The sequence below is a fragment of the Phalaenopsis equestris genome, unplaced genomic scaffold (genome assembly GCF_001263595.1).
Source record: "Phalaenopsis equestris unplaced genomic scaffold, ASM126359v1 Scaffold001059, whole genome shotgun sequence".
Lineage (NCBI taxonomy): Eukaryota > Viridiplantae > Streptophyta > Magnoliopsida > Asparagales > Orchidaceae > Phalaenopsis > Phalaenopsis equestris.
This window is the reverse complement of record NW_018165498.1, coordinates 101,628-115,299: the sequence shown is the minus strand read 5'-3', so window position 1 is coordinate 115,299 and position 13,672 is coordinate 101,628. Positions and strand designations below refer to the sequence as shown.

The following is a 13,672-nucleotide window of genomic DNA, read 5'->3' as shown; positions in this document are numbered from 1 at the left end:
TCCCCAAATTCAACTCAAATGTCCATCAATTTGATCTCAATTTACCCCAATTCCAATCCTAAACTCAAATTCACTTTTGATATAGCCAAACTAGACCAAATCCAAGCCTAATTGGCCCATGATTTGAGCCCAATTTTTAGTAGAAGATAATCACTCCAAAATTTGTCCAATCTGAGTCAAATCAAGCTCAAATCAATTCATTAAACCACTTTTAGAATTTTTGGGCAGCTAATTGAAAGGTCATAGGGATTTTAAATCTGAGGAGCCTATAGTCGAATCGAGCATCATGAGACAAATCAAATGAGTTCGAGTCAACTCAATTTTGACAATTAAATGCTCACCGAACATCGTCAGATCAAGGGATTCTTTCTGGGACGTCTAATGGAGTGGTTTGGAATCCTTCCTTAATTGTAAGAAGCATCTCCTAAACAATATAAATAAGACCCAACTCCCTTCATGAAAAGGGATCTAGAATTTAAACAAGAGGAGCTGAACCTGGAGCTGGTTCATGAAGAAGTTGAATTATAGTAATACACAATGAACACTCCTCGCTACTGCAACCATCGACCATCACTTGTCGACTGTCCTTGACCACCTCCGGCCAGCCCTTACTCATTGTAGCGAAGCCCCATGCAGAGTCCAAGACGTAAACTTCGAAATAACGAAGTATTGTGCAGAGTTACCATTGTCGCGAAGAAACTAAGCACCCTACGGAACAACACATCATTCTAAACACAGTGCAACAACACACTTCAAAGATGATATATTAAGTCTCCGACAACTAATCTCACTTCAGCCACTCCTGACTGTTGTGCAATGATTTTTTCAGCCTATGAACATTATACTTTGAGGACTGTATAATTTTTTTTGGCTTGTGGAATAAGGGTCTGGACATGTAAACAGTTTCCCATAGTGGATCATTTCAGCTAAACTAGGCCACTCGATTATTTTTCTTTCAAGTTTCTAAAAACTTCTAGTTATCTCTACGTGTCACTTTAATCACCTGACTATGTGTTGAACTTTTGTGCAATGCTACGCGCTAAATAATCACTCTAGTGCCTCAAATCTTTCAGTTTTTGATAATTTTAAAATACATTCAAATTTATTTTTTAATTTAAATATAAATTCTATGAAAACATGCATCTATGAGTTAAAACATGAAAGAGATACATGGATCATAATACTTCTCATCGTGCTTTTTTTATATAAACTAAAATTGAAGATATTGCCCAATTTTTAAAATGACAATATCCTAATGCTGGCTTAGAAAAAAGGTCACTTACATATGCACCAAGTTCTCTCTATTTACATATCCACCATCTAACTTTTACTTTTTATATTTATACCTCCCAAGCCTTTCATATCACAAAACATACCACCATTTTAACCTTTAAAAAGTGAAATACACCTTTTCTAATTAAGGTGGCACGTATGTTAATCTCACTACAAAAAAAAATTAGTTGTGAACCTCTCAATTTTTACAGCACAACAAAAAATTATAATATATATATATATATATATATATATATATATATAGGCATCAATTTGTTTAAATTATTATTTCTTCATATTTATTTTATTTAATGATAAATTAAATTCTGTATAAAATAGTTAAAATAATTTTTAAAATCATTGCAATTACATCCAAAACCCAACCCAAATAATATATAACAGGAAGCCATCCCAGAATGAAATGGCAAAATGTCGATATTTAGTCCTTGACGGTACAAAGTTCGAAATAACCATAAAATTTGTAACATTAAATATTAGTGTTGCATAAGCAGACAACGCTACAAATTTGATTGAATTTGTTGATACAAAGTACCGACAGCCCCTCTTCGAATCATGCATAAGCTATATAAGATCTTTTGTCCAGATTAATTCATCTTTTCATATGCCTGCGAAAAGCCCAAAGTTGTGACTTTAAGATGTTACGAGTTCCATAAACAAAGAAGTAAGAAAAAAAAAAGGCATTCACATACACGCAATTCCTTGTATTTACATGTCCAACCCTTCAAATTTGATTTTTATATTCATTACACTTGAATCTTAAACTATTAAATTTTTAAAAAAATAATATTTTTCATGCATAGGTTAAATGGTATGGAGATAAAAATTAAAAGTTACTTTACACCGAAAAATGTGTTGGCATGAATCTTGAGATGATTTAGCAGTCTGGATTGAAGAAGGCATGACGAGGAACTCTCTGACAAAAGATGGTGACGCCACACAAATCTGACCGACTCATAGGCCAACTGGGCCAAGAATCAGCAAGCAAAAAAACCATTCATGCTATAACAAATGAAAATGGCTAAAAGTCCACAAACACTCCAGCAAATACATCATTGCCGTCCAATATGAAGGAAGCGATCGAACAAAAGCCTAACCCTTCAAGGAGCACTAAATATTAAGCTCCCTCGAAGTACCCCCAAAGATTATCAAACACTGACAATCAGAAAAGCCGACCAACCATCCAAAAGCCGATCAACCATTCCACTCAAAAACCGACCAGCAGCCATAAATAAGAGCCAACTGAGATCGGTTCAGTTGATTGGTCAAATGGGCTTCCAAGCAACAGACCCAGACATGCAAAAAGACTATAATGCCCTGTAAAACCTCTTTAAAGCAGGGCAATCATAAAATTTTACTTTCTATTCTTCTATGTCCTAATAATAGGGGCTTCTCTCCCTTTCTTTATAATCCAACTATTCAATAATATAACATGGGCTACAGTGCTCAGGAATATCCCGTTTTCGCCCTGAGGGCCAAATCATTGTACTCTCTCTCTCTCTCTCTCTATTTCTCTCTCTATGTTCCTAACGCTCTATTCCAAGGCTCTCTCCAGAACAAATTTGGATTGAACAATTTCACTATTAGATATGTAAATACTATTAGATTTGAAAATACAAAGGAAGTGTATGACATGTAAGTAAATCTTCTAAAAAAATTTAAGAAATGTCAAATAGTCTCATAATTTTTTCTCAGAATTTATTTTAGTTCCATAGTTTATAAAAATGTCAAAGTAATCCTTATACTCTCCTAATATGATCTGAAATAATCCCTAAACTCTTTTAAAATAAGGGAGGTTTCATTTTCCTTTAAAAAAAAATTGAGAACTAGTTTGACACTTTCAAATATTATGTGACTAAACTAGCACCCCATAAAAAATAAAGAGATTATTTTAACACTTTTCTCCTAAATCATTTACAAACACCAATTAAAACATTGAATGATCATATTAGACTGCACCTACACCTCAAGTTATTTAACTTCAGCTAACAGTCCAAATTACAAGAAATGGTTGCAGAGAGAGAGAGAGAGAGAGAGAGAGAGAGAGAGAATTAACTTACAATTTAGGTTGTGCTCTGCCAAGAGGAAGCTGCAGTGCATCATAATGTCCATAGCCATGGTATAAAACACGAACTGGATCCTCATTTCCATATTCCTGACCATATTCTGCTATAACATTAGGCCCTTCAGATCCCTTAGTATGCATATAAACTGTTATTGGCATCCTGAAGAGGCGTTACATTAGGCGTACAACAGTAGTAGATAGGCTTTCAGTATTTTAAAGCTTCAAAAAAGTAAGCAAGAGAAGTAATAGTCACCTGAGAACATGACAACACATTATCAGCTCTGGCTCTCCTCCCCAAATATGAGGCTGTCTGATCTGATTAACATAACGGTCAAAGTCACCTTCAAGGTACCTGCAGGCACAATTTATATTAGAGGTTAAATTTCAAAGGGATAAGCTGTGAATTAATTTGACAAAGTCGGTGAAATAGAATAATTATTACTTTGAGATTCTTAACTTCATTTTTATTCCCTTTTGTCTAATTGGTCTCCATGGCCCATAAACAATAAAGGGGCTTTGGTGGACCAATTCTCGACCAATGGATATCTGAAGTACCACAGGGTTTGGAGCCCATCATCATGCCTAATACATACCTCATCGGATTCATCAAATCTACAAGATTGACCTGTCAAATTGAAAGAGTTGACCAGTCTATTGAGTTGGCCTTGGTCAGTGAACCTCAGGATTGACAAATAGCCAAAATAAGGATCCGAATTAAAAGGATTGATATATGGTGCATCATCATTGAGGAGCTGCTTGACATTCACATCGCGGACTTTCAACAAGACATCGTGGACAAAATTCGTTTCGTACGGTTCATGATTTTATTTTATTCTCTCTTAAGAATAAGCAGAGGGAACCTTCAAAGAGGGATTGGTCGATTGCTCTACTGCTCTCTCTCTCTTTAATTCTGTCGTTTTTAGGAAGAGATTAAATCACTTCCTCCTTTCGAGGAAACAAGTAGATCATTGAAGAGAGGAAAATTTTTACTTGTAGAACAATTTCATCATCTGCTTTCACATTCTTTATATGTCTCTCTCAGGTTGTATGAACCCACGGACAATACGGGACCCTGCATCCTAAAAGATTCAAAACCTAATTAAATTCCGATCGTCGACAAAAAGCCAAGGGATTTCTGCTTTGGTTGTTTGAAGGAGAAAAGTGTGGGGCGAGGTGGGGATTTTAAACCTTTTTTTTTCTTTAGTTTCCTAGCGCCGCTTTTATGATTCGAGTGTTTGGGAAAGCATGCTTTCCTGAATTTTAACATTTTTGTTTGCATTGTAGAACAGCTTATTATATTAATTTACGAACAATTAATTAAGGAAGATATAATCCGGCTTCACAGCAAAATTATTTAATTTTCATGAACTCAACTAATAAAACACTAATCAAAGCATACATATATACAGACCTATAAGACTTATTTTACATTGCTCTCGCCATTCATGTGTCAAGTTTGAAACGAGTTTATAAAATAGTAGCCAAAAACACCCTCTTCGCCTTAGATGCATTGGCTGCTTTATGAATTGACGTTGGAGATTACTTTAAAGGTAATAGTATAAATACACATTTATATATTGATAAGTAACAAATCATATTCACTTCTCTGCTACACAGAGGGTCGAGACCCGAGAGTCTGCTGGTGGCCTCAAGGGAAGCGAAAGGAGTAGAGGCCAGAATTACAAGTGAAAAAAATTCAATTTTTGTAATTTCTCTCGCAAATAATTTCAAATCAAATATTACATCTTATCAGAGATAATTACTCTATGACATACTCAAAAATAAACGTCAACTTCAACTGAATTCTGAAATAGTAATTAAAAGTAAATAAAAAAATAATAATTTGGGAGTATCTTTGTCCGAGATACTAAAAATTCAGAGTGATATAGTGTTATTATGAGGAGTCTAATTGCGTTGATCAATTATTCATTCAGAGCCTAAAAGTTCACCGTTCATGCTTGACAGTAAATTTGTCGGGGGTTATGGGCGGTGTCCCCCCTATTTTGGGATCGGGAGTGCTGCCCTAGAAAAATTTTATTTCCTATACCAGGTGCTGCAGTGCCTAGATGCGGCGCCACGGCTCTTGGAACAGAAGTGCCCCAACGCTCCGAAAGGGGCACCGCAACGCTTAATCCAGATTTAGGAACCCGAGCGCTCGACATTGCACCACTCTGAGGGGAGTGTCGTAGCACCCAGTTCAGGTTTAGAAACCCAAGAGCACGACATTGCAACGCCCCAACGTCCTTTGAAGCGTCGTTGCGGCCCTATCACGGCTTCCCGACGCCAGTAACCGTATTTATGTAGTTCCCCGATTTAAGTTTTGAACCTGCCAATTGGATATGTGCGTTAAGTTGGATTTTATTTTCTTTTGTGCTAAGGAGAGGTGAGGAGAGTTATGAAGGGTTCAAAATTGTGAAGAAACTTGAGTGAGGTGTATTTTGTACTATTCTCCTCATTTTCTTCATAGTATATTTCTTGATGCGGTGTGGCTCCGTTGTTTGTTCCCGTTCTCTAGTTTTTTCATGTTAAATCTTGGTGTTCTTTATATTTTTTTGTGATTTCTTGTTTTGTGCACTTGTATTCTAAGTTTTAATTCAGATCCATCGAATCAATTTTCCACGTCTACTTCCCAACAAGTGGTATCAGAGCCGGGTTTTCTAAAGATCTTTGGTTTGGGTGGGAGCAATGACTAACAAAGCGAGGTACAAGGTTGAAAAGTTCAATAGTTCAAATATTGTTTCTGGAACACGTAAATTGAATATTTGTATAATAAAAGAAACTATATTTGTCATTGGATGGAATCACTCAAAAATAGGAATCGATGACTTTGGGAGAATGATAAATTCTTTATTAAACAAATTAGGTTTGATCTGACTTTCACTTTTCTCATATGTTGCTTTCAACATTATGAATGATAAGACTATTGTTGATCTCATAACTGCATCGGGAAGAATGTATGAGAAGCATTTGGCTTCAAACAAAGTCTTTTTGATGAAGAGGTTTTGTTCACTACAATAATGGCAAATGATAGTTTAGTGATTGAACACTTGAGTAACTTCAACACTGTGAAAAATTAGTTGTGTTTTGTTGGCATTAAGTTTGATGGTTAGATAAGGGACTATTACTCTTATCTTTATTGTCAAATAGTTGGGATGGACTAATTACTGCGGTGGTAACAATTCAGGTAATACTAAATTAAATATTAATGATATTGTAGGGTTAGTGCTTAATGAAGAACTTGGCAAGGAGGGGAGCTGTGAAACTTCCAAAATTCTATTTGAATGTCTGTACTAAGGAAATGAATCTGGATAGAAACACAAGACGAGGAAGATTCAACCCTAGGAGAGGAAAGTTCAGGTCAGGGAGAGAAAAAGACAAAAATGAATGTTGAAACTATGGAAATAAATATCACTTTAAAAAGGACTGCAAAGCTCAAAAAGGGATGATGATTAAGGTCCAGATAGAAAGCTTTCTACAAATATCATTATAGATGAAATTCAAGGTGACTCCCTTATTTGATCCCTAGATAATACTGAATTGTGGACAGTTAATTCTAGTGCCTCTTTTCATGCTTGCCATAAAAAAGAGGTGTTCAAAAGTTATACTCATAGTAATCTAGGGAAGATGTATTTGTGAGGCCTATAGTATTATTAGAAATGGTGATGTTAATATCATGTTACCAAATGAATTAGTTTATAAACTGAAAGAAGTAAACATGTTTCATGTTTGAAGAGAAATGTGATTTCTTTAAGTTAGTTTGCAAGATCATAATATATGACCGTTTTTACAGATGATTCATGGAATGTGATTAAAGTTGCAATAGTGATAACTTGAGACAACATTAAAGGTACCATTCATCTTATCAATGAGATGTTTGAATCCAATAGAATAGCCAAAACAGAGGTTGAAACAGGTCTCTGGCACCACAATCTTGGTGATATGAGTGACAAAAAGTATGAAGTCCCTGCCTTCTAAAAACAAACGTCAGAGTTTAAAGTCCTCGGAGTCAAATTTTTGTGAAGATTGTGTTTATGAAAAGCAAAAGAATATTATTTTCTCAAAAAGTGGGTCTACTCCAGTTCAATCTGTTAGAGGTTCTCAATATTTTGTCATTTTCATTGATGGTCACACCAGACATGTATGGGTATAGTTGAAATATAAACCTGATGTATTTGATGTGTATAAGAAGTGAAAAATTCATAGTTGAGAATGAGACAGGTTTGAGCTTGAAATGTCTCAGATCAGATAATAATATCGAGCATTAGGATCAGATGTTCAAAAGTTGTTGTGCTACAGAAAAAATTAGACATAAGTTACTTTTCTAAATACACGACAGCAAAAATGTGTTGTTGAGCGCATGAATAGAACTGCCACAGAGCATGCCAGGGGTATGAAGTTGTATGTAGGCTTGTCAAAACAGTTTTGTGCAGAAGCACAGAACACTACAGTTTTTCTGATAAATCGTAGTTCATTAGTATTTTGAATGAAGACTTACCTAAAAAAGCTTGGAGTGACAAAGAGATAAATCTATCTCACCTAAAAGTATTTGGTTATTCATCATATGTTCATGTTGATGCAGGATCCAGAAGTAAGCTTGATTCAATATTTGTCAAGTGCACTTCGTATGACTCAGATGAATTTGGTTACAAAGTTTATGACTATTAGAATCATACATTTATTAGAAACAGGGATGTCACTTTCAATGAAATAGAGTTGTACAATGACAGAAACAGAACTCTAGATTGTTCATTAGTTACTTCTAAAGACCCTTCCAAATATTTTGAGAGAGAAGAAACAAGTCATCAAGAAGATGAAGAAAGAAAAGATGCTCAATCTGATGAAACACAGAAAGTTCCTCAAACACTTTCTACTAAAGTTAGGAGGTTCAACAAAAACTACACATCTGATATAAAGGAATTCTCCTTCTTTGAACTACATATGAATGATTGATAATGGTGAACCAGAGTACCCTGACAAGGTCACTCAACTAGAAGACTCGGAGTAAGAGTTTGTCATGGATGATACGATGAAGTCACTTATGTCAAATCTGACATGAGAATTGACAGAACTATCAGATGAAAAAAACCACTGCACACGTGGTTTTACAGGCTGAAAGAAGAGCAGATGGTAGCAAGTGTTACAAGACAAGACTTGTTGTAAATAGATTTTACCAAAAAAAAAGTAGTTGAATTTACTGAGATAGTTTCTCTTTTAGTGAAGATGATAATCATCAGATTTGTGTTGAGCATAAAAGTATAGAAATATCTACATCTAGAGCAACTGGCTATAAAGACAACCTTCTTACGTGATGACTCAGAAGAAAAATTATATATGGTGCAACCACTGGGATATGAAGTTCCATGAAAAGAAGACATGACCTGTAAACTGAAAAAGAGCAATTATGGTTTGCAACATACACTAAGGTAGTGGTAAAGAGATTTGACAAATTTATGTCAGATAGTGGGTACATAAAATGTTTGATATATTAATGTTGTTTCATTAAATATTTTATAATTACTATATTATGTTTCTTTTATATGTGGATGACATGTTGAGTGCATGAGCAGATATGGAGAAAACCAGAGACTTGAAGGAGAAATTATCAAGAGAGTTTTAAATGAATGATATGGAGCCAAGCAAGAAAATCATCAGGGACAGGAGTGCAGGTACATTAAAGTTGCCTCAGGCAAAATATATTGAGAATATTCTACAGAGATTCAACATAAGTGAGACAAAATCTGTTTGCACCCCCTCAGGTAGTCACTTTAAAATTATCTAAGAAAGAATCGCCTAAGTTTGAAGCAGAGAAAACACAGAGGAGAAGAACTTCATATGCTTGAGCAATTAGAAGTTTGTATAAGGCCAAATATGGTCCAACGAAATAACATTGGGAGTTGATAAAGTGGATTCTCAAAAACTTCAAAAAAACAATCAATAAGACACTTTATTTTGGAAGTGCAGGGATATGTACATTCAGATCTGATAAGAGATATTGATGGTAAAAAAAAAGTAGAAGTTATATCTTCATTTTGGAGAGCACAATAGCAAATTGGGTTTCTAGATTACAAAATATTATTGTTTTATCGACTACATAAGGTGAGCATATTGCTATCATAGCTGGGCAGTAAGAGAATGCAATGCTTCAAAGTGATAGTATAAGTGTGGTTCATCTAATAAAAAATATTGCATGTTATGCTAAGACAAAGCACATCCAACTAAAGTATAATTTCATTTATTTGCTCGTAAAAGATGATGAATTATCTTTGGAGAAGATACACACAGCTCAGAGTTCTATAGATATGTTGCCTAAGGCTGTGACATTTGAGAAATTGAAGTTATGTTTGGCTTTAGTTGGATTCCAGGAAGGTTGAGACATGAATGAACCACACTAAAATTATTTACTATGAAAATGTTGTAGATTTGAAGGAGCAGACTTGATGGCAATTAGTCTACAAGTAGAATATTGTTATTATGTGAAGCCTAATTGTGTTGATCAATTGTTCATTGAGAGCCCTAATTTCACTATCTGTGCTTGATAGTGAGTTTATCGGGGGTGTCCCACCAATTTTGGGTTCAGTAATGTTGCCACTAAAAAATTTTAGTTCCTATACCGAATGACGCAGGACTGCATGCAATGCCCCAATGCTTAGAATAGCAGCGCCACAACACTCAAAAGGGGGTGTCGTAGCACTCATTCTAGGTCTAAGAACATGAGCGCTTGACACTCCAGCACCCTGATGGGGGCGCCGCAGGTCCTGAGAGGGGCATCGAGGATTCTAGAAGGGAGTGCCACAATACTCAATTCAAATTCAAAAACTCGAGATCACAACATTGCAACACCTGAACATAAACGTCCTTACACCATTTGGAGAACTGTTGAGCTCTATCGCGGCGTATTTGTACTGTTCTCCGATTTAAGTTTCGATTATGTCGATCGAACATGTGCGTCAAGTTGGATTTCAATTTCTCTTGTTCGAAGGAGACATAAGGAGCATCTTGAAGTGCTCCAAATTATGGGGAAACTTCCCTAAACCCTTGCGTCAAGTTGGATTTCAATTTCTCTTGTTCGAAGGAGACATAAGGAGCATCTTGAAGTGCTCCAAATTATGGGGAAACTTCCCTAAACCCTTACCCTAACCCTAAACCCTAAAACCTATTTTGTTGGTGTGGTAAGACTTCACAATTTTTTTCGTTCTCGGGTTTTTCCATGTTAAATCTCTGTGTTTTTTTTTTGTATTTTCTATGATTCTTTATTTTGTATACTTCTGCTCTATGTTTTGCTTTGAATCTCTAGAATCGGTTTCAGTGAATCTCTCCCTACACATAGAAAGATTATCACAGAGGAACAAAAAATAGAAATTTCAAATATGTATTTTAATGGTTTAATTACTTGAAATTGAGGTGGATAACTCTTAATTATTTTTGTAACATGGTTTACAAATGAAAATATCAAAGTAATAAAATTACTCATAATCAATAAAAAATAAAAAAAAAACTAAAAGGAATAGATTATCAACACTATTGTTAAAGAATTTAGTAATATAATCAAAAAACTAAATTGTTGGATTATAAATCATTTTGCAGATCATGTCTAAGGAATATAACGTTAGTCCAGATGAAAGAAGAAGAGAAAAGAAAGACTTGAACACTTTAAATTTTTTAGTGAGGATTCTGTTCGTAGTTCCCTTTCATGAAAATGATCTTCCTATTATATAGTTCATAAGCAGGATCTGTAAGTTACATAGTTTTCTGCTATTAAAAAGGGAATGCTGCTATAATTAATGAGTTGTTCATACATTTATAACTTGAATATCATTTATTCAAACCTCATAACTAATACTAGTGTCGCTATGCTTATGTAGCTACCTTGAACATAGCTTCATATTCGTAACTATCCAATTTGGTTGTTTGGAGTTCAATTGGTTGGTCGTGATTGATTCGGAGACTCAACATCATTTGGTCGTCTTCAATGATCTTTGGTCGTGTATTCTGTGAAAATTGAATATGAATATGTGTCATCCTAAGGTAGAATTATTTCATCATGCAAAGGATAAATCACTGTAATTCGACAAGCATACCTTCGGTTTATATTTCTATACTAAAGTACCTCATCTTGGGCAACCATTAATTTTCATGATGATAGTTACTGGGTGATTAGTGTTGATGAGGCTATGTGATGCTTGTAGGGTCGTTCATTCTCTACATTCGTTCATTCTATGAGATCAACAGATCATTTGCACGAATAATCCATGTCCTTCATATCTCCAATTATTTCTCCTCGAGATTCGAGTATATAATTATATACATTACTGATGTATATAATTAGTTTCACAATTCTCTTACTTATTTGAAGTGATAGCTTCCAAAAGAATAAGAGAACTAAATAACATGATTGTTCATATAAATAGTAATAAATATCTATCTTAATTTATACTCCCTTAATTTTTGTGCCCCTTTTTTTATAAATAGGGCGTTGAGTGCATTTTCCACTTTTTCCATCCCCTGCATCTTGCTCTTGTGAGTCAGTCATCCAGGCGAACAAATATCTCTGGAGCCAATAAAACCAGTAAGTGAGAAAGCCTCGTTGAAGGCTTTTGGACTTACAATTTGTAGAGCCCACCCTGCAGGAGACGAAGAAAAAATAAAACTGAATAGTTCCCATCCACTCCTTAAGGAAAAGGTGGGCGAAGAGTCACATCCGTTTGTAAAAAGGAAAGGGGATGAGACAAAAACAGTCGGCAAAAAGAGGCTGGTCGAATCGACAGAATCAGTTAAACATCCGTCTACCAAACAACCTCGTGTGGAAGAGGTTGATGAATCATCTGACTCGGAACCACTTATGGGAAGGAGGCTGAAGGGAGGAAAAGCATTGGACTGTGCGCTGCTCCGTCACCATCTGGCCCAATTACGGTCTGAGGCGGGGGAACCCCCAGAGACGACTGTGTAAGTTCAGCCACCAAACTTTTCACTTCTTCATCCTCCAGCTTTGAAAACTATTCAAGATGATGCTTCACCCAGTGACGATGAACCGCTTCGTAGTTTAGCCGACGAGGCTATGAGGATTGAAGCTCTACCAACTGCAGATATTCTTCCTTTAACGCCAGCCGAGAAAGGCCCTCATGGTGGTATGCCCTCTCTCGTCGAAGAGAGCTTCCATTCATCGGAAATAGACCGAATGCATGGTAATTTCATAGTTCTTTTTTATTCGGCATTCTCATTTGTCTTTGTAACACTAGTCCGATCCTTGCGGAAACTGTGGACATTATTTTCTCTCTATCCCAAGGAGTGGCACGCCAAATCTAGCCTGTGGAACAGGAAGCACTCCGGGCCTAGTTAATAAACTTGGAAGCACTCCGGCCCAAGGAGTGGCACGCCAAATCATTGAACTGGAGGTTCTCCGAGCCAAGGTTGTGGACATGGAAGCACTCTGGGCCTAGTTAATAAACTTGGAAGCTCTCTGGGCTGAGGTGGCGACTCTGAGGGGTGAATTGGCTGATTTTCGGGTGGCCAGTTCAATTTCAAATGTACGTGCCGAAAGAGAAAAGATAGAGAAATATAAATTTAGGGGGAGCTTGTAGTATTCGAGTTTAATGAACCGAGATTAGTCCTGCACGAGGCGACGGTCAACCCGGTTGTCAAATATTTCTTTTTATGAATAAAATCTTCTATAATTTAGCAATCATGAATTTTTTCGATTTATGTGTTGATATGACATTCAACATAAGTGGGTGAGTTACTTTGATAAACTTTTTAATGAAGTTTTTGAAAATACGATCGACTTTAGTGATCTTAATATCGTGAATAATAAAAAAACGTTTCATTTTTACCGTCACATTAGCAAAAAAGAAGTTGAGGAGGCTTTAAAGAAAACCAAGGGTGGAAAGTCTGTAGGACCTGATGATATCCCAATTGAAGTGTGAAAATATTTGGGAGATTTGAGAGTTTCTTGGCATACTAAACTCTTAGTTTCTTGGTTTACTAAACTCTTTAATATTATTTTAAAAACTAAAAAGATGCCTGAGGAGTGGAGGAAGAGCATTTTGGTCCCTATTTTTAAGAATAAAGGGGATGCACAAGAGTGTGCAAGTTATAGGGGAGTTAAGTTGATATGTCATACTTTAAAATTAAGGGAGAGGGTAATTGAACATAGGTTAAGACGCATCACAAAAATTTCAAATAATCAATTTGGATTTATGTCGGGCAGGTTTACTATGGAAGCTATACATTTACTGAGAGGTTTGATGGAGAAGTTCAGAGATAATAAGGAGAATCTACATTTGTTTTTTATTGATTTAGAAAAAGCTTACGATAAGGTTC

At 35.7% G+C, this 13,672-nt stretch overlaps 1 protein-coding gene across 1 annotated transcript in view; it reads right to left on the bottom strand.

The window, feature by feature from the left end:
* Positions 1-1,647: 1,647 nt before the first annotated feature.
* Positions 1,648-13,672, bottom strand: part of LOC110032931 (U-box domain-containing protein 45-like) — a 46,277-nt gene continuing 34,252 nt past the window's right edge. The window contains exons 10-12 of the mRNA XM_020736726.1: positions 3,609-3,707; positions 3,351-3,515; positions 1,648-1,898 (exon numbers count right to left, since the gene is read on the bottom strand). Of these exons, the coding sequence (XP_020592385.1) occupies positions 1,883-1,898; positions 3,351-3,515; positions 3,609-3,707 (280 nt within the window). The 3' untranslated portion in view covers positions 1,648-1,882. The remainder of the gene's footprint in view (positions 1,899-3,350; positions 3,516-3,608; positions 3,708-13,672) is intronic.